Raw genomic sequence first — 23,686 nt, 5'->3', positions numbered from 1 at the left:
TTGTGAAAATACAGTGGAGGTACACGTATTGGGACCATTTTTGAGTTAACTAATCGCGAGAAATAATTTTCTTCCCCGCAAGCGATATTTCGGCGTTACAGGATTAAAAATAAATAAAAAAATTTTAAAAGTAGATTGGTTTAATATCAATATTTTCGACTTCAAAATAACAAGATTCTACAACATCACTCTCGTAATTTTGGAATAACTCTTCAAAGGTCTGGTCATGAACGGGTTAAGTAGAAGTATACATATGAAAATTTTTGATCAATTTTAAGAATTCTTTTCGATGAAGTCATCATTCACTAACAATACTGTAGGAATAGAATGCTTTAGAAGTATCTATCCGTTTATTGCAGAGATAACGAAACGATAAAAACAATACAAAATCGAGACAAAAACATACATTCGCCCGCCGTAATACACAAAGAATCGTAAATCGTAATTGTAATCATGTTTGTAAACTGTTTGTCGTGACCGTCGTATCGTGGTTTTCGTAAAACTCTCCCAACGCGCCGCAGACACGTCCTTTTATCCGCGCGTCGGCCGAATGTTCTCGACGTTCCCTTTTTGTTTTGTACGTTGGAGTCAACGGATTTTCACGCCCGCTGCTCGTTTTTGCGGACGCTGATGTTTTCTTACTTGTCCGCGGTATATAATAACATTCCGACGATCATAATACCGTCGACGCTCACGCACGCATACACACACTCATTCGTACACGTCTATCGGCATGGAAAAATTTACGAATCTCGATCAGCTGTTTTCATACTTGTTTTGAATTTAACGTACTCGTGAATTCTCCTATCCAAATAGCACAAAAACATCCTATGGACGTACGTTTCGGACGTTCTGTACATTCGGAGGATGTCCCGAAAAGGTCCATATGTCCCCGTTAGGTCCTCGTTAAGATCTTTAAATGTCCTAGGAAGGTCCTATTTACAAAGTGGAACGGCTTGAGGACGTCCTGTGTCAACATTCTCAGAACGTTTCCCGAATGTGTAAAAGTAACATTCCCTGTACGTTTTGGGAACGTTTAAAGAGATTCTAAAAACGCTATGGTAATGTCTTAAAAGACGTATAAGAAACGTTTCCCAAATGTTTAAAATTGCGGTTAGGTTCCTGTGCAAGGTGATGGAGTTAGGTTAGGTTGGTTTGTGTTTAACAAATAAAAGATTAACTTTCCTACAATTCCCGCACTTAGTAGAAATTAAATCTAGTTAGTTCCTGTTAATAAATAAAAGGTTAAATTTCCTATAAGGAATTATAATGAAAATATAGGTGTGGGGATTATGATCTCCAAGTACATTGTGTTTATTTCTATTTTCACAGAAAAACTCTGATTCTGTGTTAGTTAGAGACAGTTTAAGAAAAAACATGTTTTTTCACCTTTCTTGAGGTTTTCGCAAAAAAACCACTAGTGTCGTTACACTTCTCTATTGATTCTTTAAAGACAGACACCTTGTTCATGGGGTTCCATCACCTTGCACGGAATGACATTGGCAAAAATACTAAACGAAACCATCCAAAATTTAAGTCTTGAGAACATCCGTAGGATTTTTGGGATGGACGTTTCTAGAACATCCGAAATTTAAATGTTGAGAACATCCGTAGGACTTTTGGGATGGACGTTTCTAGAACATCCAAAATTTAAGTCTTGACTACATCCGTAGGCTTATGAACGTCCTAGGGATGGCCAAAATGGACGTAGGACATTCGAATATAAACTGGACATGAAACGGACGTCCTTAGGATGTACGGTGCTATCTGGGTATTAACGCCAGCTTCCTACAGTATTCTCAACATTTTCATATAAGTATGCAGTTTTAGGGAATTTCTTGCTATGTTTCACTGAGACTGATGATGCGAAAAGTGCTGAGGAGGCCAATAAATGCGTGGAAAAAATCTTCCGCGGGTAATAATAAATTGATGTTAATTTCTTCTTGAAAAACAAAAGAAATTTATTTTTCACCATTCGACCTGCTGAATTTTCATTCTGGACTGTTGTGTGTTGGGCATATTTGAGTTAATATCTGTGTAGGGTGTTTGTGATCAAGGACGTCGCATATCGTATTCGCTACTGTTTCTATAGTCGGCTCGTCAGTCCAAACTCTTGGGACTACAGTGAGGTATAAAATGCACTCTTACCTCGATGCTGCGACCGGCTGGAGTGCGATTTAGAATTTTTGACAGTCTCCGCGAGGGTTAGCGTCCCGGATATCTCGACCCATTTGTATTGGATGTGTTCCCTTCTGGACGCGGTACGGTGAAGCATTCGCAGATCGAAATACCGTCTCTGCTCCCGGAACGGTTTCCTTTCGCTTCTAGCAGAGGACGAAGAGGTGTCCTGGGACGATGTGGAACTGTCGTTCGTCGCGTCCGTGATCTGCGGTAGCAACAGGGATGACGACACCGCTCCTGGCATATCATCTGGCGTGAGCTTTTCAGTGAGCTCATTACGGTCCTTGGGATGGATGAAATCGTACAGAGAATGGCCCAGCATCTCTGTCTGTAACCGTCATTGTAGTTAGTATGAAATAAGTTATTTTTTCTGTTATACAGTGACTCGCAAAAGGCCTAGCGGGTAAGCATAAGAAAACGACCCCACCACTAATTTTAGTATTTATGTTTACCAAATAATGCTCTTTGCTTTAAAAACAATTGTGAGTAAATTCAAATTTCTATCCCCTCTCGTAAGGGTGATATGGGGCTAACGACTTTAAACTTTACAATTGTTTTTCTCAACAACTAGTTAAGATATTTGAATGCTTCGAAATGTAGACGGTAGGTAGTTACTTTATAGCTCTAGATGATGTATATTTTTCGAAATTATAAATCAATTATTAAGGGTGAAAATAAGGGAATTCATTTTTTGAGGGTGGTTTTTGCAAACAACCCATTGAGTGACACCTACACAAAAATTAGGAATAACGCGTCACTACTTAGCTATTATCTGTATAAGCTGCAAGAGGGTCGGATTGGTGGAACATATTTAAAAGAATAATAATAAAACGGGTATAATATCTCTTCGGAGATTATAGTAAACGGGCCGCATGAATATAATGATAAATTTATTCCGAATAGAATGATACAGGTAAAGACAATGAGGATACATAAATGGGAATTGTTTAAAAATCGTTACAACTAATTATTGTTTCGAAATTATGTGAACGAATCTGTGAGTCACTGCATAGTGAATTTTCTTGTTTCGACATTTATTGTAATAGTAAATAAATTTCTAGCTTACTAAAAGTTAAAAAATATTTCATTTTTACGTATTTTTTGGCATACGCGGCGTTGTAAGACAATTACTGACAAACGGCTCGACACTCAACATATTAAACATTGTCACCGCGGAAAGCTACGTATTTGGGCTGACTTTCCGTACACGTATAATTTAACTAGTGACCGACGTGGCGTGAACGGAAAGTCCTGTGTGGAATCACACAGTGAATATGTCAACTACAGATCGATCGTCTTATGCCGCGTATCCATCTGAGCATGCGGGCCGCATGAGCACCGAACGTGCGCGCGACGTGCTCGGGCGATGCTCGGGGACGCACAGGCCGAAAACCCCGTACCTATCTGAGCATGCGGCCCGAATGAACAAGGGATAAGTGGAGGATGCATGCCATAGACATATACAGGGTGTAACAAAAATGTTGTCCGACCCGGAAATGGGGCACTCGGGGGGTGAATTGGAACAAGTTTTTCCTTAGCAACAATGTAATTTGAGGCTTGGTTACCCAGATATTAACGAAAAACCCCTACCAATCAGAGCGCCAGTTTGCCAGCCGAGTTCTCGCGGTAACACTGCCTACCAGTCGCAGCGCGTAGCCACCGCTACCGCGGGAACTCGGCTGGTAAACTCGCGCTCTGATTGGTCAGGGATTTTCGTTAATATCTCGGTAACGAAGCCTCAGATTACATTGTTGCTAAGGAAAAACTTGTTTCAATTCACCCCCCGAGTGCCCCTTTCCGGGTCGGACAATATTTTTGTTACACCCTGTGTAGACGGAGCATAAGCTACCACTTTGGGCGAGGAGACCGTAGGATTGGAGGAGAAAAGACAGCGGTCGTTAGATATACGTCGGGTAGCTTCGGATGCATTCGGCTCGATTCGGCTCGTTATTATATTCGGCTGGTGGGCTGTGTGCCGTACTATTATTTAATGCTTTATAATATTTATTAATTTTGTTAAATACATATATCTATGCAAACTACATGACATACGGAATTTTTAACGTATAATAAGTATATTCTTTTCATCTCTCATAGCATACATGTATGTAACGTGATTGTATACCCGAATAGCACCGAAAAGGAACGAAGTTACCCGATTTATAACTAACCATCCCCTTACCGCGAATCTAACTCCCCCGCTCAGTTCATGCTCCGTCTATATATGTCTATGAGGCACGCCGAAGAAGCGACTGTGCGGCGCTGAAGTGGATGGCGAAGCGAACAAAAACACCATTCGGCCGAGCTGTTCGCCCAATCCAGTCGTTGTCGGTACATCAAAGTGTACACAGAATGTGTTAGGTCTGTGAAGCTCGGGACTGACCGCGGTCATGGTGAGCGTTCCGTTGCCAACCCTACGCCCGAGGGTCACCGGGGGTTTTCAGTGGGTGAAACCCCACATTGGCCGTCACCACCCCCAGCGGAGGCGGTGCACCTTTTCAAGGTTTTCCCCCCGTAAAAAAAAAAGAAAAAAAAAACAGAAGTCATGGTTAGAGATATGTACTTACAAGGGAAGGATCCCAATTGTACCACTTCGATTTTATCAAAATTTTGTAGGCTGATAGAATAAGGTAAACCAACCAGTGAATGACCGAATTGTTGCATTTATGGACGTTTGAGATTAATACTTAAATGTATTTAGTTATAACAACAAAACAAGTGTTGAAATTGCAATTACATATATTTTTCTTGAAATTTTTATAAAAATAATTACTTACACTTAAAGTAATTTTTAAATAATTATTTATAAAGTGCAAAACGTGTGAAAGTCCAGTACATTACTGCTACGTTTCCAAAATATATTTAATAAGAATTGTACTTATTAATGTTTACTTAATACACTGAATTAAAAATATGGGATATTAAAGGTGGAACTACACTTCATTTATAAACATTTAATACTTTTTAAATTTATAGTTTACATTTCTTGTTTAATGGTCATTCACTGGTAAGCAGTCAATTTCTGGTTGCTTTACTCTACATATTTTTAACGATAGTTGTGATATATTAGTCGTAGTTACTTCATAGTTTTGAAAGTATAATTAATTCAAGTTACATACCTAGTTATATGTGTACTATGAGTATACATATATGTCTGTTTGTGAAAATCCGCGATGGTAAAGTGACTTGTTGCGTGAAAATTAATTACTACAGACAAATTAATTAACTTTTTACAATAATATCACAAACAGACACCTATATTCATAGTACATATATGTATAACTAAGTATGTGACTTTAATTAATTATATCTTCAAAACTATGAAATAACTACGGCTAATATTTCACACAATATCATTAGAAATATGTATTGTATCATCCTACAAAAGATCGATTAAATCAAAGTGGTAATTAGGGACCTTCCCTTGTTAGCTAATGATAGTGTATAGTATTACATACATTACTACAGAAGAAAAATAAGAGTGAGAAGCGTTGATGGATCAAGAAAAATGATAGAAAATACACCAACAGTAGTAGCACAAGTATTTCTAAAAACTTATTTTTTTGAATATTTCTTCCTACCGATATATGGAAAACTAACAACGACATAAGATTTGTCTAAACTTTTTTTTCGATATCTTTCGTAGTTTACGAGGTAATAGCAAATAAGTAAAAGGGACGTTTCGAACAAACGGGTGGTTTCTCCCTTATATTGGGATTTTGTTCAGTTTTTTAAGTCAAATACTTCACAGTTCGACATACGAAAATTCTCTTCCCGCTTAAGGGATGAATACTTCAATATTATATCAGGGACTGTTATACATATGTATAAACCAGGAAGTGTTTATAAATACATCCTCATTATATTTGAAACAGTACCACGTATAACATTTGATCATCTACCGATAACAATAGACTAAAGAGAATCGAAGGGAAGCGGTAAAGGAGTAACACTTCGACGCTGACAACGACGAGCAAAAAAATGTCCATCCTATCGATCTAAGTACTTGGTTTCGTAGGAACGGTGGCGCTCCAGATTCGAGCATAACGATAATTCGACACTCGAGCGTAACGAACCTGTTCGTCGGCCGAGTTTCCCGTCTTGGGGGTGTAAGGATACTTGGGGGGGGGGGCAACGATAGAGCAGAAATAAAGAGACCAAGAGAATGGAGGCGAAGGGTGGACAGTTGTTTGCGTGGGATCTCCAAGTTTTTTAAGGAGATACTCACAATCAGACTGTATTGTTCTCAAGGAGAAACTCCCCGCGGTGAAAACGAGCCCCGTCGCCGATGTGGTGCACCGTAGTCACGATTAAATCGCGAAGAGGGATCGCGATGCAGAAGGAAATCGCTAGAGGAACGTGGACATTTCTCATCTGGATGGAACGTGTGGACTTTTTTTAGGATCGATTATACAATTCGACCTGTCGAAAGACTGTGGGCGAAGTTTAGACTAGTTACAGGGTAGAAGGGTAAGATATCTGATACAATAAGTAATTCCAAATAATCGAATAAACAGAGAAAATCTGCTTAATATAACTTCTCCAGATATAATTCCATAAAATTTACTACGCATGGAACTTTGGCGGCATCTACAGTGATTCTCGTTGACAATTCGAGGAGAATACCCTGAACAAACAATTTTATTCATTTGTTTTCTAGTTATTTACACTAAAATATTTATACTAATAACAACTTAAACAATATTTTATACCACTTTAAAGCTTTTGACATTCGAGTTAATTTGATATTTGAGTTAACCCCTGCACAGCTTCCGAATGAAAAAGATTTAACGGTGACTCAGAGTCTGTTCATTTCTATAAAATAAGTACTATATTTGAGGGGGTTTTCTGGTTTGGAAGCGTATACAGGTTGTCCCACCTAATATGAGCACCTTCAATATCTCTATTCCAAAGATCATATTTTTCGATATTTCAAGATCATCGGTGTTTTTTTTTTAGCGGGACTACATATTTTTATCAGTGTAGCGTAATAGTTAAAATCAAGACCAATCCAATCACTTATAATAGTGTGACCTTCATGTGACCTTGAGTACAAAACATCCACGAATGTATGAGAGTATATTTGTGCAAAAATGTGACGAAGTTAATTGACATCACTTTGAGCATTTATTAAAATAAATTTTCTGCAAATGAAAAGCAAGTGAGATACTAAATGTGCGCACGTTAGGTGGGTCATCCTAGATATTAGGGGTATTGTAATAATTTTTTCTAAAAGAAACAAACTGTTTGCCATTCAAACGTACATACGTCATTAAAAGTTTGATAAATGTACTTAGTAACATATATACATTTTAATGACACACAATATATTTCATACAAAAAAAACTTATTAAAAGACCCTTAAAATATACGATCCCAAACCAGAAAACCCCCTTAAAACCTTAAGTAAGATCAAACGTGCGGTACGAAAGCACGTTACCGATCCGTCAAGATATCGTCGCTCTAGTTCTCAATTTTTTTATCTCCTCTAGTTTCTAAACTGAGAAAACTGAGTATAAAGTTTACGAAATTTAATATTATAAAAACAAGAAAGTAATGAAATAATCAAGCACTATAATATCATCTACTGACTAGCTATTTATTACAATATTTAACCAAATTTTATCTTATCATCAACATAAATTTTTAATTATTATTCGTACATATTTGGAGATACAACCATTAAGAAAAAAACGCTTACAAGTTCCGAAGTTAAGACTTACAAGAATATTTGTTGTTTTCTCGATTAAATTTTCTTTATATTATGGTGAATTTGTATTCTTTGGACCAATAAGACGCACGTACATGGATTAACTAAATTTCTTTGAAAAAGAAGACTTACAAGAATATTTGTTGTTCTCTAGATTGAATTTTCTTTATATGTATTATGGTGAATTTGTATTCTTCGAACCAATAAGACGCACGTAGATTGATTAGAAAATTTTTTTTTAAAAATAGAGTTAGAACAGTTAAAAACTCGGGTGACGATATTACGCAAGAAGAGAAACAGGTACATAAAAGCGTACCTTCAAATGTCTTTTGACAAATCGAATACACGTGGCGCAGTCGAACCCGTGAAAAATACATTCACCGTTTCCGCCAGGTTCTATGAGTGCACCGTATGCGCGAGTACTTTCCTTTTTTCCCCGCCGATGGCCGACAGTCGAACGATGGAAGCCCAAACAAGATTTAAATGCCCGCGTATCGGCGAGGCAACACTAATGCAACGATCAAACTGTTCTGTTTTTGCTCCTTTCTCGATGAAACTGTTACTAACGTATTGGTGAGATTTTTTCTGATTAGTACGACACCAAATACGACATAATTTCGATCATATTTATTTATATACAGGGTGCTAGAAAATGTAGTGTGACGGCTACCACAGCGTTATTCTACACGTCTGAGATCGGTGAAGATCTGCAAAGGAAAGTGGCCGCCAAATTCACCTTGACCTTGAAATTCAAGGTCAAAGTTTTTTATTACTGCATTGTATTCTACTTGTCATGTGGATAAAAAGTCTGAGAGGAACCATGGATCGCAACTCAACCGTTCTCTTGGAAAACTGTGTTAAAGTTGCATTAGCATGCGGACTCGCTTTATGTATTTGCAGTTTACTTACATATTTCAGTCATATGCAAGGTAAATAGCATCAATTGTCGCACGTAGACACCCCAAATACACAATTATACGTTTGTACCATATCTTCCGTTCTGTCTTTCTTCCTATAAAACGTTCACAATTCGTCGTCCCATGTACGTATCGGTCAGCGCACTCCCGACGACGCCAGCTGTCTCGTATAGTACAGTCACAGACGAGGTATAAGAATAGACCTAACATCTTATCGGACTTGGTGTCCCACGAAAATTACGCTGGTTCGAGTGCACCTCTACATAAAAGTTTCCGATTTCAGGAACTACATCCGACATCGTGATAACCATGGACTTAAAGGTCAGTGCCTTGTTCTGCGGGGGTGTACCGAAAGACACAAGGAGAATCGACCGTCAGCTATCTTGTGAGGCTAAATTTTTAGTGCACTCCGCAGGCGAGTTTAATTATTAATAATACTAGCATAGTTTGGCGTTACTTGGCGTGTTTTGGAGTACATTTGATTTATTTATAAATCTAATTATAAAAATGCCATCTTGCATTGTGAAATAACTGTATAATCATAGAATACATCTTAGAAAATGTATTATACAACAATATATGTTAACACTAAACGTACCGATACTTTACACATACCTATTCTTACCATAAGGGGTCATTTGACTGGTCATTGAAATTGTTTTCTGGCGCCCCCGAAGCATGGGACAGAAAATTACATTGCATGTTAGGTCTATTCTTATATCTCGTCTGTGGTAAAGCAAATGCTGCGTACGGCTGGCAAAAATGGCCATTGCCGACGGTACAGAGGCCAGATGAGTACGCCAATTCAGCCAATACTGAAAATGCGTGAGGCCCAACTTTGTGACTGCTTCAATGGTCCTGGGTTATTTAACAGCAACCAATGAAACCTGCATACCTTCCGTCCACCAACTTACCAGCCGCTATCAGTAATGTAACATGCCAGCGGCTTCCTTTACACGAGTCAACGGATGAAGGGGGAGCCCAAAGAAGACTAAACGTTCACGTATCGGTGAAACAACAGTAATGCAACGATGAAACTTATTTATATTTGATTCTTTGTTTACCTTTTGACTGCGGACGGCGTATATATGTATATGCTATCACAGTTCCATCAGTATATTCGAAAGGTGTATACATACGCTCTCACAGGTCCATCAGTATATACAGGGTGTGACAAAAATGTTGTGCGACCCGGAAATGGGGCACTTGAGGGGTGAATTGGTACAAGTTTTTTCTTAGCAACAATGTAATCTGAGGCTTCGTTACAGAGATATTAACGAAAAACGCCGACTAATCAGAGCGCGAGTTTGCCAGCCGAGTTCCCGCGCTAGCAGTGGCTACGCACTGCGATTTGCAGTACCCCCCGAGTGCCCCATTTCCGGGTCGGACAACATTTTTGTTACACCCTGTATTTATATCAGTATATCATTATATATATGTATTTTATTTCATTTATTTTATATTGTATTCCTAAAAGAGAGTATTTTGCGCGTTTATGCAAGCGACGTTTACGGTGCAGCAAGTGCGACGCACTGCGCGCGCAACTGACTCCCGTCCAGTAACGGCCGCGCAAACATAGCTCAGCATATTCTGATGACTTCGAGCTGGAACGCGTCGCAGTCAAAGGGTTAATGAAAATTGTATTAACATATTGGTGAGATTCTTCTGATTAGAATGAGACCAAACACGACGAAATTTGGATCATATTTACTCATCTACTGTTCATATCTCATCTCCTTTCATTATCATTTCCGATAAATTACAAAAACAACGTCTACGCTAATGCGATCGATTTGTCGCTCTATCTCATTCTGTTTCGATGCTTCTCTTTGGCGACTTCTGTCACGCAACAGACTTGTGGTTGTGACTGACTCAGCCAATGACGCTAGTAAGTGTGACTATGGTCTGTTTTTCGAAAGATGATGCCTGGGAGGTAGGCCCGAGTTTTCGCGGTGTTGCCGCGATCGCGAGACACCTACGGTACTTCTGTCTCTCTCGCTCCTCGCGTCTTGACCAATGACGTGCGACCGTCGACGTCAGTCCTCGCCTACGGTCGTCTGTCTCTTTCACTCTTCGCGTCTTGGCCAACGACGTCCGACCGCCGACGTGAGTCCTTGCCTACGGTCGTCTGTCTCCATCGCACGTATTACAAACCTCTCGAGAAGGACCTACCAACAATCTCAAGGAGTGGGGACTGCGTTCGGCACGTGGCCGTCAATCATCCATTGTCTGGAAATGGCGGAGAATGTTGACGAGACGCAGAACGTTTTCACACGTCAAAAGTTAAAATAGATGAATAAGAAAAAGTTTATTTCTTTTGAAAGAATGTATTGTACCCAAAGATTGAGCAACATATTAAAAGGAGATTAAATTAACATGTAGGTTATTAAACGCTACACGTGGAAATCACAGGGTAAAGAAGGAAGTTGGTTTACCGAGCGTCTGAGCGAGAGGCTCGCGTGCCGAAGTGCCGGAGGATGGAAAGAGACACAAAGTGGCATTGAGACCGTGCAACGTCGCACGAAATACGCAGCTCGCGTTGGATCTCCGCCAGGACACGCGCCGAGGCAGGCCTGCCTCCCAGGCATCATCCTTCGAAAAACAGACCATAGTGATGGGCACCATCGACTAAATTAAACTTATGAAATGTATTAGTTCATAGATAGAATTTTAAAAATATAAGTGGTAAACAAGTTTGTTTAAACAATTACTAATATTCGATTTTTTGTAAGCTATTTAATATTGGCACTTAAAAAATTAACTGCTCTAAATTTTTTATGAAAATCAATTAGGTTATAAGCAATCATTTGCACAGTTCTTGGTAATGCATAAAAAATATATGAACAAATTGCAATTGGTTTGCATCACGATGAAAATAATCAAGATCCAGTCAATAGCGATCAATAGCTCGATAGTTCGAGCGAGTCGCTAGAAGCGACTAAATTTAGTCGACCGAAGTAGTCGCTTCAAGCGGCTAAATTAGTCGACTGCACGTAGTTGTTGGTTACTACCGACTTAGTCGATAGTTTTTAGTCGATGGTGCCCATCACTAACTGTGACTCGCGGTGGTGCGGCGATTTGATTGGAGGGCAGCCACAAAGGTTTAAGCTAGGGATACATAAACGTCGAGATGACGACCGTGTTGCACTGATGTCATTTTGTACGGACGTCCGTGTATATTATTTTTCTTATTTTCATTCTTATAATCCTCATGTTACGTATCTCATTACCTCTTTTTTTACTTCGCTAATTAATAAATCAAAATTAACGATATTTGATATTTTTCTTTCTACTAACCCAAACTTGGTGGACGTATGGTGGTGGATGTATACTGTACGGTCACACGCACAGCCGCCCACGTTCTGATAACGACATTGTACATGCTATTTAGGCATCGAGATATGATTTTATAAAATTTTTGATGAAAGTGTTACATTTAATAGCGAAAATATGAATTTGTCTGAACGAAAAATTTACGCGACATGAGATGTGTTCACACTTATTAGACATTGTACATAAATAAATATGATCAAAATTATATCGTGTTTGGTGTCGTTTCAATCAGAAAAATCTCACCAATACATTGGTAAAAGTTTCATTAAAAAAGAAGCAAACGTAAAAAAGTTTTATCGTTGCATTAGCGTTGTCTTACCGATACGCCGCGTCATTTACACCTTCGTCGGTGACACAATCTTTCTCTCTCTTTTGCTCGCTGTCCTTTTCTGTTCCGGCGATATACCAAAGCTGTGAACACATTGGCACCGCATTGGTCATCAGACTGTTTCGTCAGACGTCAGCCGATTTGATTGGTTACTGAGGACCACGCAAAGAGCTTCCCAATACGTTGAAACGTTCAGCCGACGTCAGACGAAGCGTCCGATATCCGTGCCCCACAGCCCAACGTCAACTGCGGAGGCTCGGATTGATATTCACGAGTGGTGGGAATAGTGTCCCCTGTTGTTCCTGCACGCTAGCTGCTCGCATGGGGGTCCTAAGTTTCGAGCAATTAAAGGGTCTTTACTGTATTTGATACTGGTGCTACCAATGATAAACATATATCTATTTCTGTCAGATCGATAAACATAACAAACTTATGAAAATATTCAAATTTATAAATTAACTAATTTCTTAACATTCATATCACAATAAAAGTTGCGGAAGATCTGAGAAATGTTTTAGTCGTCGTTGTAAAAGTGAACTTACCAGTCATTTTGGCTGCTTTGGTAGTTTTAGTGTTAATAATGAAGATCGTGTTTTGTCTGCTGGTGGATAATGTTATTTTTGACTTCGACTATCCATCGAATAAGAATGTTTGGCGCAGCGCGATTATCACAGATTCGTCGCTAACTTTTTCTTTTTTCAAACTGTATTTTTCATATTAGAAAATTGATTTACGTTTGAACTATCATTTTTAGAACGATACCTAACGTTCGTAGAAAATTTCACAAAAACCAGCACAGAAGAGAATTATTGCTCCACGATTAAAAAGAATTTTGCTCCACAATTGAAGAATCAACCCTGTCCCCAATGCAGCTATACATTTGAAATAACGAGAAAGAAGGAGAAACACAAATCCTTACACATTTTACAAACCAAAGAACAATTTTCGAAGAGACGAGATTAAGACCGTTAAAGAAACGAAAATGTGATTGGGTCGAAATAGACCTGAAGACCGTGGCAAGGTTAAAAAACGATATAAGAGACTTATCAATCTTTGTTGAAGACGTATTTCCATTCTGTTTCATTTACTTGCATAAGTTATGAATACGTACAATACATTGCCCAGGATTTTAATATTCACAGGTAAAAATACATTTTCTCGAAGTCATACTGTAATCCTTAATCCATTAAGTCCCAAGCAGTGAAATAAAGCGATTTTTACACATATAATTATTTATTACTTACAAAAGTGTATAAGAAAGGATATTAACGCTATCAAACATTTTTTTTGATCGGTACGATTTATATAACAAAATGTTGCGATTACGCAATTTTGGGCAACTTTTTATTGATAAACGTAAATAACATGCATATTATTTTGCCGAAATGTAAAAAATGTATTATAATACTAGGCACCATATTATGGAAGCCCACTATATGAAAAAGATACACTAAAAAGTTTCCATAATTTAAGAAAAAACTGGTTTACCATAGTGCTATAAATAACTTCAATTTCTTCAAACTTCGAAACGTCAAGCAATAGTGACGACAAAAAATATATAAAGCAACTCTTTTAAATCCTCTTTCATAACTGCAACATGAAAAAGAAAATTCAATAACGTAAATTCAATGAAAAATAATTGCGAATGAAATGTTACGTTAACGTAACGTTGGGACCAAATGGGTTAATACACGTACACGAAACAAAGTTTAATTCGATTCTTAATTTCGTGAACTGGTCCATGGAACATGAATCCATGTGGACTTATGTAAACGTCCGTGATTTATTTACAACAAAATTGATTTCTTGCGAATTTATTCCCGTTTCGAAGTTGGTAGAATATTTCCCAAGCCACGTCTCCGAGACTTTCGCGGCTGCATGACAGTCGTTATGCCATCGAGAAAATTATAAATACCATCTCGATCGAGTGTTTACCACGAGGAAGCAGAAATACGAGCGAAGGTAACGTCTCGAGGATCTGGTAAATCAATCGATCTGCAACCCGGATAAATCACTGTCGGTGATCGCGAGAGGGAAAAAGAGAAACATAAAAAACCATGCTGCGGAGCGAACGCGTATTGAAATGTAAACGACAGGCGCAGAGTGCAAAATAAAGAGAAAAAAAAGGTCGAATAAAAAGTTTTGTAACTTCGCTGCTGCTATCGAGGGTTTTTCGCTTCTTGTACAAAACGAGCTGAACTGTTATCAGATAAAAGTGAAAAATATCTGTGGCAGAAAGGGTAGCAGCTTTCAATTGCAAATTTTATCGGGACTGGTAAGGTATGTATACTAAATCGTTTTGAGGCAGGAGAGAGAGAAATGGTTTTTCTTTTTCTTGAGATATTGTAAATGTCTTGAGATAGTGTAAACTTGGATTATTCTCTATTGGGTTTTTCTATTTGGTATTATATTTGGGTTATCTCTGATTTATGAAATTTTGTTTTTTAAATTTTAAGTTTTACGTCACATCTATTGCTAGGTCATTGGCGACGAATTTGGTTGGTGTTTCTTTCGTATTAAGGCAGTTACATATTGTAGTAGAGGTTAATGTCTTCTAGGTGGTTTAGGGTGTTCGTTTTCTGTTTCTGTAATGTCATAGCCTCAGTTTATATCTTTTGATTTTGCACTTGGAATTTTCTGTACTCGTATAATAAGATGGTTGATCGTTATTTTCTTATTACAGTGGTTGCAGTACGTTGGTTCTGATAAGTCTGATCATAATCGCCTTTTCTTTTTCTCTTCCTGGGATTTGAGTACTGATACTTGGGTACTGATTGATAGAAGGCTTGTATTATGTCGTCAGGTTTTTGTTTCTTTGGTCGTGGTCCATAATCTTATTCCATTTTTCTCATAACTCATTACAGATGTTTTTGCATAAACGCAACATTAAACTTTAATTTTTTTTTTAAATAGCGTAAAGGCAACTTTTCAAGTGAGAATGAAGTCGCTCAAGAAATGAGAAGAGACAATATTGGGCATATCATTGTGGAGCTGCCAGAAAAATCAAGAAAAAGATGCATAAAATGCAAAAGTCAAACAATTTATACATGTGACAAATCCAATGTCTATTTATATTCAGCATGTTTTAGGGCTTATCATAATGAATAATTATTTAATTTTGTAGAATATTTTAAGCCGTTGATATTTTATTTGTTACTGGAATTCCACATTCTTAATTTACTAAAATTTCATTTAAATGTCTTAATTATTGTATTTTAATTGAAAATAAATAATATACATAGTCCTACAATTTCTATTCTAATGCTTGGCCGGTAATGAGTTTAAGTTGACTTGTGATTGTATTCGTGAGTCCATGGTACAAGATTTGTTTTTTATTTCAATTGGTGGAAGAAATATTGCTTCCCTGTGCGATGGTGTCGGCTTTTTCGTTACTAGGTATGCCTTGGAAGGAGGGAACCCAGGTAAGGATTACGTATTTGACATTATCGATAAGATCTGTGCAGGTCTCTTGGATAGATTTTACCATTTCGTGTTTGTTTTTCCCTCTAGGATTCTTTATGGCGTTAGTTACGTTCATGGCGTCCGTAGTAGACAATACAGGGTTGGAACTTGGTTGTATCAGTTGTATGCGGTATAAGTGAGGGCCTTGTCGAAGTGTAGGATGCAGAAAATTGACATAAATTTTTGTGTGACAAGAACGAAACGTGACATAACTTTTGTGAAATTCATGAAGTTTTATTTAATGATTAATGAAACTGACAGGCTAATGAATCAAGATCCTGAATTAAGTAAACGCGATTCAATTTTGGGTAACTTTTTATACGTATATCGCGAAATGTATCGAGGGTGCATGGCCAGTTGTCATGACGACGTGTTTATGTTGCGTTCATTTGATCGATAACTCCGAAACTTCGTAGGACTTACACTACAAGCTGCAACCGTGGCGAGACATTATGGTAATATTTGATCAATTCTTTCGACTCGAGACACCAGACAGGTAGACGAATGCCCTTCAGAGAATGGAAGTTTTAAGATTACCAGGTTGGCGTGGAGAATCTTGTGGTGTTCCTGGTTGTGTAGATGGAGTTTCATTATCTTTTAAGTGCCAAATCAATTTCATAGAAGTCGATGGGCCAACAAATCTAATACGAAGCCAAAAACACACTCTTTACAAAGCTTCTGAAATTATGACGCCATTTCTCGTCGTACGTTAGAATCCGACCAAGAAATTCATTGTTTCTGTTGTACAGAGTGTTCTAAAAATGAATTCCAGATTTTGTTTAAGTAACTTCCAAAGAAATAGAAGAATGTTGATTTTCTTCTATATATTATGTATTGAAACTTGGGAGTCAAACCAAACGAGACATTATCCTATACATGCTACTTTTATAAAATACTAACATTTTTAGATTGTGTATGAATTTTTGAAACCCTACAACAACCGATTCTCGATTAGGGTAGGTTTTGTTTCTTAGAAAAAGCTCCCAATACTAAAAAAATGTTATCTTTTCGATGGTCATGCCTAACGGAAGATTTCACAATTTAATTCAGCTAACTTTGTCACAATATAATTTAAAATCATACTGCAAATGTGTCGGAGACTATGTCCTTTAATATGATATTGCTTACTTACGTGGAATAGTGAAACAATAACACTAAGAATTCAATAATTAAAAAAGATAGAGAAACACGGTAATGTTACGATTTCTGACTAGCGCAAGAAACAAAGCAGATCATATTTAATTCACTAACCATGGTTGATTATCAATTATTCGAATATCGGTAATTTGATGTGATACAACTTAATTCATACTATGTGGACAATCAGATTATAAACAATTAAATTGTCTTATAAACAATTAATTGTCATTTCAATTATCCCGCCAAAATGGCGGCCATCACGTGCATCTCCTTACAAGCAGTGACACCACTGATTGGACGAATTTAGTATAGAAGTCAATATGGCGTTAAACTAACCTGTAAAGTACGCTAAAAATGCTTGGCTTTACATACGCATAACTTTTGAACAGCTGGATTTCTAAACTTAACATTTGCATTTTCAGATTCTACTTGTTGAATACTACCAGGAGGTATAAAAAAAGATAGATAATTTTTGGTCCGGAAAAGTAAAGTTTAACCAAAAGGAACGTTTTCGGCATATTTTCCTGTTCTATTTCGAAAGAAGGTAATAATGTTTAATCGACAATAATCCTCGTTACACATCGCGGGAAATTGAACGAATTATCCAAGTATCGACATCAAGCGTGGAAAACCGTTTACATGAAATTGGCTATGTCAGCTTTTTTTTTAAAATGGCACGAACTTTTTGGCAAACTCAACCGTGGAATATCTTGTTACGTTTTTGTTACGACAAAGAAACAGAATATGTTTGTAATGTTTTACCTGAGTGTGGCCGAGGTGTTCCTGGACGTGCGGGCTGACGTGGACAATTTTCCCTGTTGTCGTGACCACGATACAGAAGCCGTTTTTGATTATGTTCTGTTACGGTTAACAAAAACGTATTTTAACGTGTTCAACATGTAACGATAACGGGGACTGTAGTGGATCGATCAACGAGTACTCACGCCGAAAATGTAATTCTCCAGGTCCGCTATGCCGAGATTCGGTGGTAGAAAGCCGATTTTTCCGCGTCCGAAAACTGTAATCAAACGAAGAAACGCGTGACGTTTAATCAGCGACAGAAGACGATCAGACTGATTATTCTCATTAAAAATCCATAGGATCTTATTCTTGCGGTTCTGCCTTCCAGCATTAGAATGGGGAAATAGGAGAAATTTTTGGTGATACGTCTACAATGCTGTTGGTAAATGAATATTGGAGACATTTTTGGTGATACATCTATAATGTGTTGAAAAATGAATATTAGAACTTACTGTAATGCGACCTGAGGAAAGCAGCAGTCAGCCTCAAGATGGAAATCTTGTCGACCTTTTTCGGACTCTCGGCGACAGCAGGTACGAGCTGGCCCATGGCCATGATGTTTGCATTGTGATTGTCGCGGCGATTTTTCTCCGCTCTGTTCCGTGCCGCTCTTGAATCACTGTAAACAGAAACAAGGGGAAATTTTACGTTAGTTTTAGCAATCGACAGATAAGAGGCATACAAAACATAGTACAGTGGGGTCACCCGTATTCGAACTAATTAAGGGTGAATAAGTGTTTTGTAAGGAATTTTCGGACAATAGGTTATTCCAAAACCATATCCTAAATCCACCAAAGGTAAATAAGCAACAGGCCGTTCGCCTTGGACAGTTTGGACTCTATTTGAAACACATTGACATTAACATGCGTTACCCACTTTTGTAAATTCACAGGCATGGGCGTAACCAGGTTATTAGTCGCGGGGGGGGGGGGCAAAAATATTAACATATCAACTGCCACAGTAAAAAAAACTGTGCGTAGCCAGATACACTTTATTTTATTTTTAAAGTCATACATCGTTGAAAATGTATGCGTTTTGTTAATAGAGGCTGTTGGCCGCGTTCATTGGTCTTTCTCAGAAAACTATCTCAATCCCGCAATATTTATAGTAAAAGCGAACGTATAACGTTTAATTGTTACCAACCAGTGTACACAAACATCTTTATTTTCTTCGAATTCAAGTTCAACCCGTTTTACAGTTACCAAAACAAACAGACATTTGCTTCAAGTATTTATTTCATCGAACCCAATTTCTCATATAACATATATATATATACGGTTTTCAATAGGTATGTATTAAAAAATGTACGAACATTAGTGCATTGCGTAATCGAATTCGAATTTCAGTTCTGATTTTGTATCTTTGGTAGGAAAGTAAACCAAAGACACAAGATAAAAAAGAAAAAGTAAAATATTTTTATTATATAATGATCAGATCATAAATATGTAATATACATTTATATTTGCGAAAATAATACTGAAAAAGTAGGAATCAAGTATTATAGAAATTTTCCTCCTAGGAGGATGAACATATTATAAAAATAGTGCATTAATAATTTACAAACCTAACCATTGTACAGAATTCATAGTGCAACGATGAATTTTCAGTTTAATTAACGTGTTAAGTTGATTAGTTTAACAATTGAACTACCGAACAAGTAAAAATGACTTGTCAATACACTCTTACAACGATTATTAAAATGCTACAACAATATATTTTCTCAGATCTTTTGGAACTTTTATTACGATATGAACGTGAAGGAATAAATTAATTTATACATTTATAAATGTTCAAAAGTTTGTCATGTTTATTGACCGATCAAAATAGATATGCGATTACTGTCTGTAGTTCTAGTGTTAAATAGAATTCAAATAACACATGCTGATGGAATAAACTTTATTATTAATTGGATATATTAAAAATTATTTGACTACCTCGTCCATGAAAAGAAAAAATAAAACCGACAACGCTTCACACCAACATGAATTACACTTCCTTGTATTTCTATATCACGGATGATTTATTCTTCAAATATATAACTTTAAAAAAACTGTTTTATTCGAACAACCCACGTCACGAACGACAAGTAATCTCATATGTTATTTGTTTATTATCCATTAGCAATGTGCAGAAACCGGAAATAGTATCGGAATATTTAAACGAACACGGAATAAGCAAATCAAGTTGATAATTACACGCGAAAAAGAGAGTTACACATGACAACTCCACAAATTTTGCACTTGTTTCGTGAATTGTATATAATGATACAAACTGGTATTCGCGAATGTTCACAATAAATTGTAACTGTTGTCGCGTGAGTAATTTGCTTATCGAATGAATAACATTTAAACGTACTGCCATGCGAGTTTTAGCTTGTTTTTCTTTGACGTCTTATGTATACGTTTTTCTGTATACAAGTTTTATGCTTTATATCGATTTAAATTTTATTTCACTATCTGTGCTGAATTAGAATAAATTGGAATTTTTAGTCGTTAAAAATTACTTTGCATCCCGATATCAGCTGATTTTTATTGTTAAGTAGACTGCAGCGATAATTAGAGAACTCTATTAACAACAACGACAGTAAATATTCCTTCTAGTTGGTTCGCCAATATATTATTCACGTTAACCGTTAAATTTCTATTCGACGAAATATAAGGATATCTGAACATTGTTAGATTAAATTTTGAGCAAGCATCAGAATAAAATATATAAAAAGAGGTGTACAATGTTACACAGACGGTTAAAAAAATGTACTGTTAGAAAACTATCACGCGGGCAAAAAAGATGAAGGCCATTCAATTCGTTACATATTTTTACCATAAAAAAGACCAGCATGTGTCCCTACGGCTGGGTTAATCCGATCGTCTGGCCAATAATATTTGCTTCTACTTCAAAGAATTGATTGTCATATGTCAGACAATATGTCCTCCCTTGACTAAAGGTAACGTTCAGACACCCGTTAATTCATAACATGCGTTACCAATGATATCGGTTTTGTAGGCGTTTAACGTCAGAAGCACCAAACTCGTTAAAAATCAATTTAGTATACATTCAACGCTGGTAGTTCTAGTGTTAGAATCCCGTAACTAAAACCTAACGATAACTTGACCCTGCTGTGACCTTGACTAATTTAACATTATTTCAATGACCCAGTATATATTTCTTAAGTAACCAGTATTTTCTCTGCTTTCGAAAGAAAAGTTTAATTCATCAGTTAAAGAGTTTCTAAAGTAAAACTGAAATAAAAGAACAGTTCATTTGCCAAAGTGATTAATTCCGTGAAATGTATATTTGAAATTTATTTTAAATATAAACAGTTAAGCACCAATCGAGTAATGTGGCACAAGAATTTGAAAAAATTCAGAAAGTGGAGTTAGTCACTTTGGTATATCAACGGCTCAAAGGTTACACTGTTTCCGTTGCAGTTGTTGGTTCATTATCTTGTATGTTTCATAAATTTATATACAGGGTGGTTCACCTAACGTTACCACTTCAATTACTCGTAAATTAAAACAATTATTACAAATATTGTAAACAAAAGTTGTATACGTAGTATCAAGGAGGACGTATAATGCAATAATATGTTTTTCACTACATTACATTTTTACCAAAATATAATGGTCACGTTCAGTTTTTTAAATGGATTGCACAATATCTCATCCCGAATTTCGAGAAAGTATCAAATACTGCACAAAAAAGTATTATATCATATGCAGTCTCAGGTGAAGAGTTTCTGAGATATCAGTAAATTATTTTAACATGTTGGTGAGTTTCTTCTGATTAAAATGATACCAAACATGACATAATTTGGACTACATTCCTTTAGTAATGTTAATATATGTAATATACCACAAATGCATAATAAAATCCAACATCTAGTTCTAGATAGATCTAGTACTATACACTCTCGGCGCCGTAAAAAAATTTAAAAAATTAAATTTTTTATTTTTAAAAAATGTAGAAAAAATGAGGATATAGTCCTGCATGTCCTCTCTATGGACTAATAAAAAAAATGTTTAATTTATAATTTGAAAAACACTGCCTATAGAAACTGACTAGCACGTTTATCCCGGATTGGTCTCGGATGATCCCTGGAAGATCCCCGGACCCGGATTGGACACGACCCGGTTGTGTATAAATGGGCCTTTAAAGGCTACGCGTCTACGGAACGATCGAAGGCAGGAAATGATGAAGCAGACGTTACATCGCTATGTTGTTTCGTATCTCCATCCAGAGATAGCCGTTATTACTTATATGCGTGCGTACTCGAGGTTTATAATAGTGACGAGGAATCTACGCCTAAGCTATTAATAGAATGAGTGACGTAGTGCAGTGTTGATTTGCAAGTATATACAGGGACGTTGTATGACGGAACAACAGAAAACCACGGTGATCTTCACTGGAGTAACGAATACAAATTGACACAATTTGTTACTGAGATGTACAAAAAAAAAATATAAACCACGCAGTTGAAAAAATGAAAACAGGATACTGGGATATGTAAACTTGATTGTCTATTAGGCTTATTGGCCTAAGGTGTATAGCTATGGAGTTGTTTTTGACTGGTAGAGACATCGGGATTTTTTTTTAGCTTACAGATAAAATATTAACCCCACATTGATTTAAGGAAGACGAGAAAAGAAGAGAACACGTGTATAATAGTCATATATTTGTTGAATAAATATTAATTATATTAACAAAGAGTGTGTTGTAAATCGTCATTCTCGTCGAGATCCACAATATGTAGCCTCTCTTTATCAAACTTTCACTTTCACTGTTACTACAGTAAATTCTCCCGCATTCAAACTAATAGAGGGATATACATAAGTGTTCAGATAAAGCAATCTTCGGATAATAGAGCATATAAATAATTTAGCATATAAAGAATCAGTATCATGGACAATTTTACCGTATTATTTAGTCGGGGAATAAATGAGTTTCTTTCTTATACTTATATCTTGTTTATTAGTATTTGTAAGAATGTAATTATTGTCGAATACTGAACCTTCATCTGTTTCGTAAGCTGATAAGACGATTGTGAAGAGTTTCCGTCCGATATCTCGTAGATCGTTTATTTGCATTTCCTAACACTTGTTGGAATACTCCACGGTGGTAACGTTAAAATCACCCGTCTTAAATCTTCTAAAGCAATTTTGATGCACTGTTTCAAATAAAATATCTTCTCTGCACACGTTAAAAATAATTCTGGTTGATTCTCTTTGGCAGAACAAAACACAATATTGAAATATTATAAGCGTAACCCATTGAACTTCATTTGCAGATGAATCAAATGATTGTTTCAGTAATCAAAAAAGGTTCCATTCACTTGATTATATTATTTACAACTCCTAAAGGATGAACATATCTTCTATGTCCAATTATACAAATCAGACTTTGGTTCGTCAAATCCAGTCAATTGAAATTATAATACTGTCAGTGAGATTTCACGCCCATTAAATTCCTGTCTGTTCTATTTCCCTCATTCGAATTACGTTCTCTCGAATAGAAGAAACAGGGTCAAAACAAAATGGTGACGCAAAGAGAAATATTGTTTTGTCAATGCCTGTATTAGTAATGTCCTGTAGCGACTATTCTAGTGGAAAAATGGCAGAAAGATTCTTAAAACAATTATTTTATTCAATTTCAAAAGCGACAGAGACTTTCTATTATAAATTTTAAGAGCTAAAAGTGGAAGTACACTACGATATAATGAAAAATGGGCTTGTTTCTATTATGTGCGATGAGTTCTGCATTTCATTAAACCTTAATTGTTTCATTCGACCCCAGGTTCTACTAATTACCATTACGTAA

At 36.7% G+C, this 23,686-nt stretch overlaps 1 protein-coding gene across 1 annotated transcript in view; it reads right to left on the bottom strand.

Moving 5' to 3' along the window:
• LOC107186121 (hypoxia-inducible factor 3-alpha-like) overlaps nt 1–23,686 on the bottom strand; it is a 43,114-nt gene that overhangs the window by 5,463 nt on the left and 13,965 nt on the right. The window contains exons 3-6 of the mRNA XM_015573930.1: nt 18,325–18,491; nt 18,016–18,089; nt 17,834–17,929; nt 2,149–2,509 (exon numbers count right to left, since the gene is read on the bottom strand). Coding sequence (XP_015429416.1) covers nt 2,149–2,509; nt 17,834–17,929; nt 18,016–18,089; nt 18,325–18,491 — 698 coding nt within the window. The remainder of the gene's footprint in view (nt 1–2,148; nt 2,510–17,833; nt 17,930–18,015; nt 18,090–18,324; nt 18,492–23,686) is intronic.

This window comes from Dufourea novaeangliae, unplaced genomic scaffold (genome assembly GCF_001272555.1).
Source record: "Dufourea novaeangliae isolate 0120121106 unplaced genomic scaffold, ASM127255v1 scaffold69, whole genome shotgun sequence".
Lineage (NCBI taxonomy): Eukaryota > Metazoa > Arthropoda > Insecta > Hymenoptera > Halictidae > Dufourea > Dufourea novaeangliae.
This window is presented reverse-complemented; position numbering and strand designations above follow the sequence as displayed.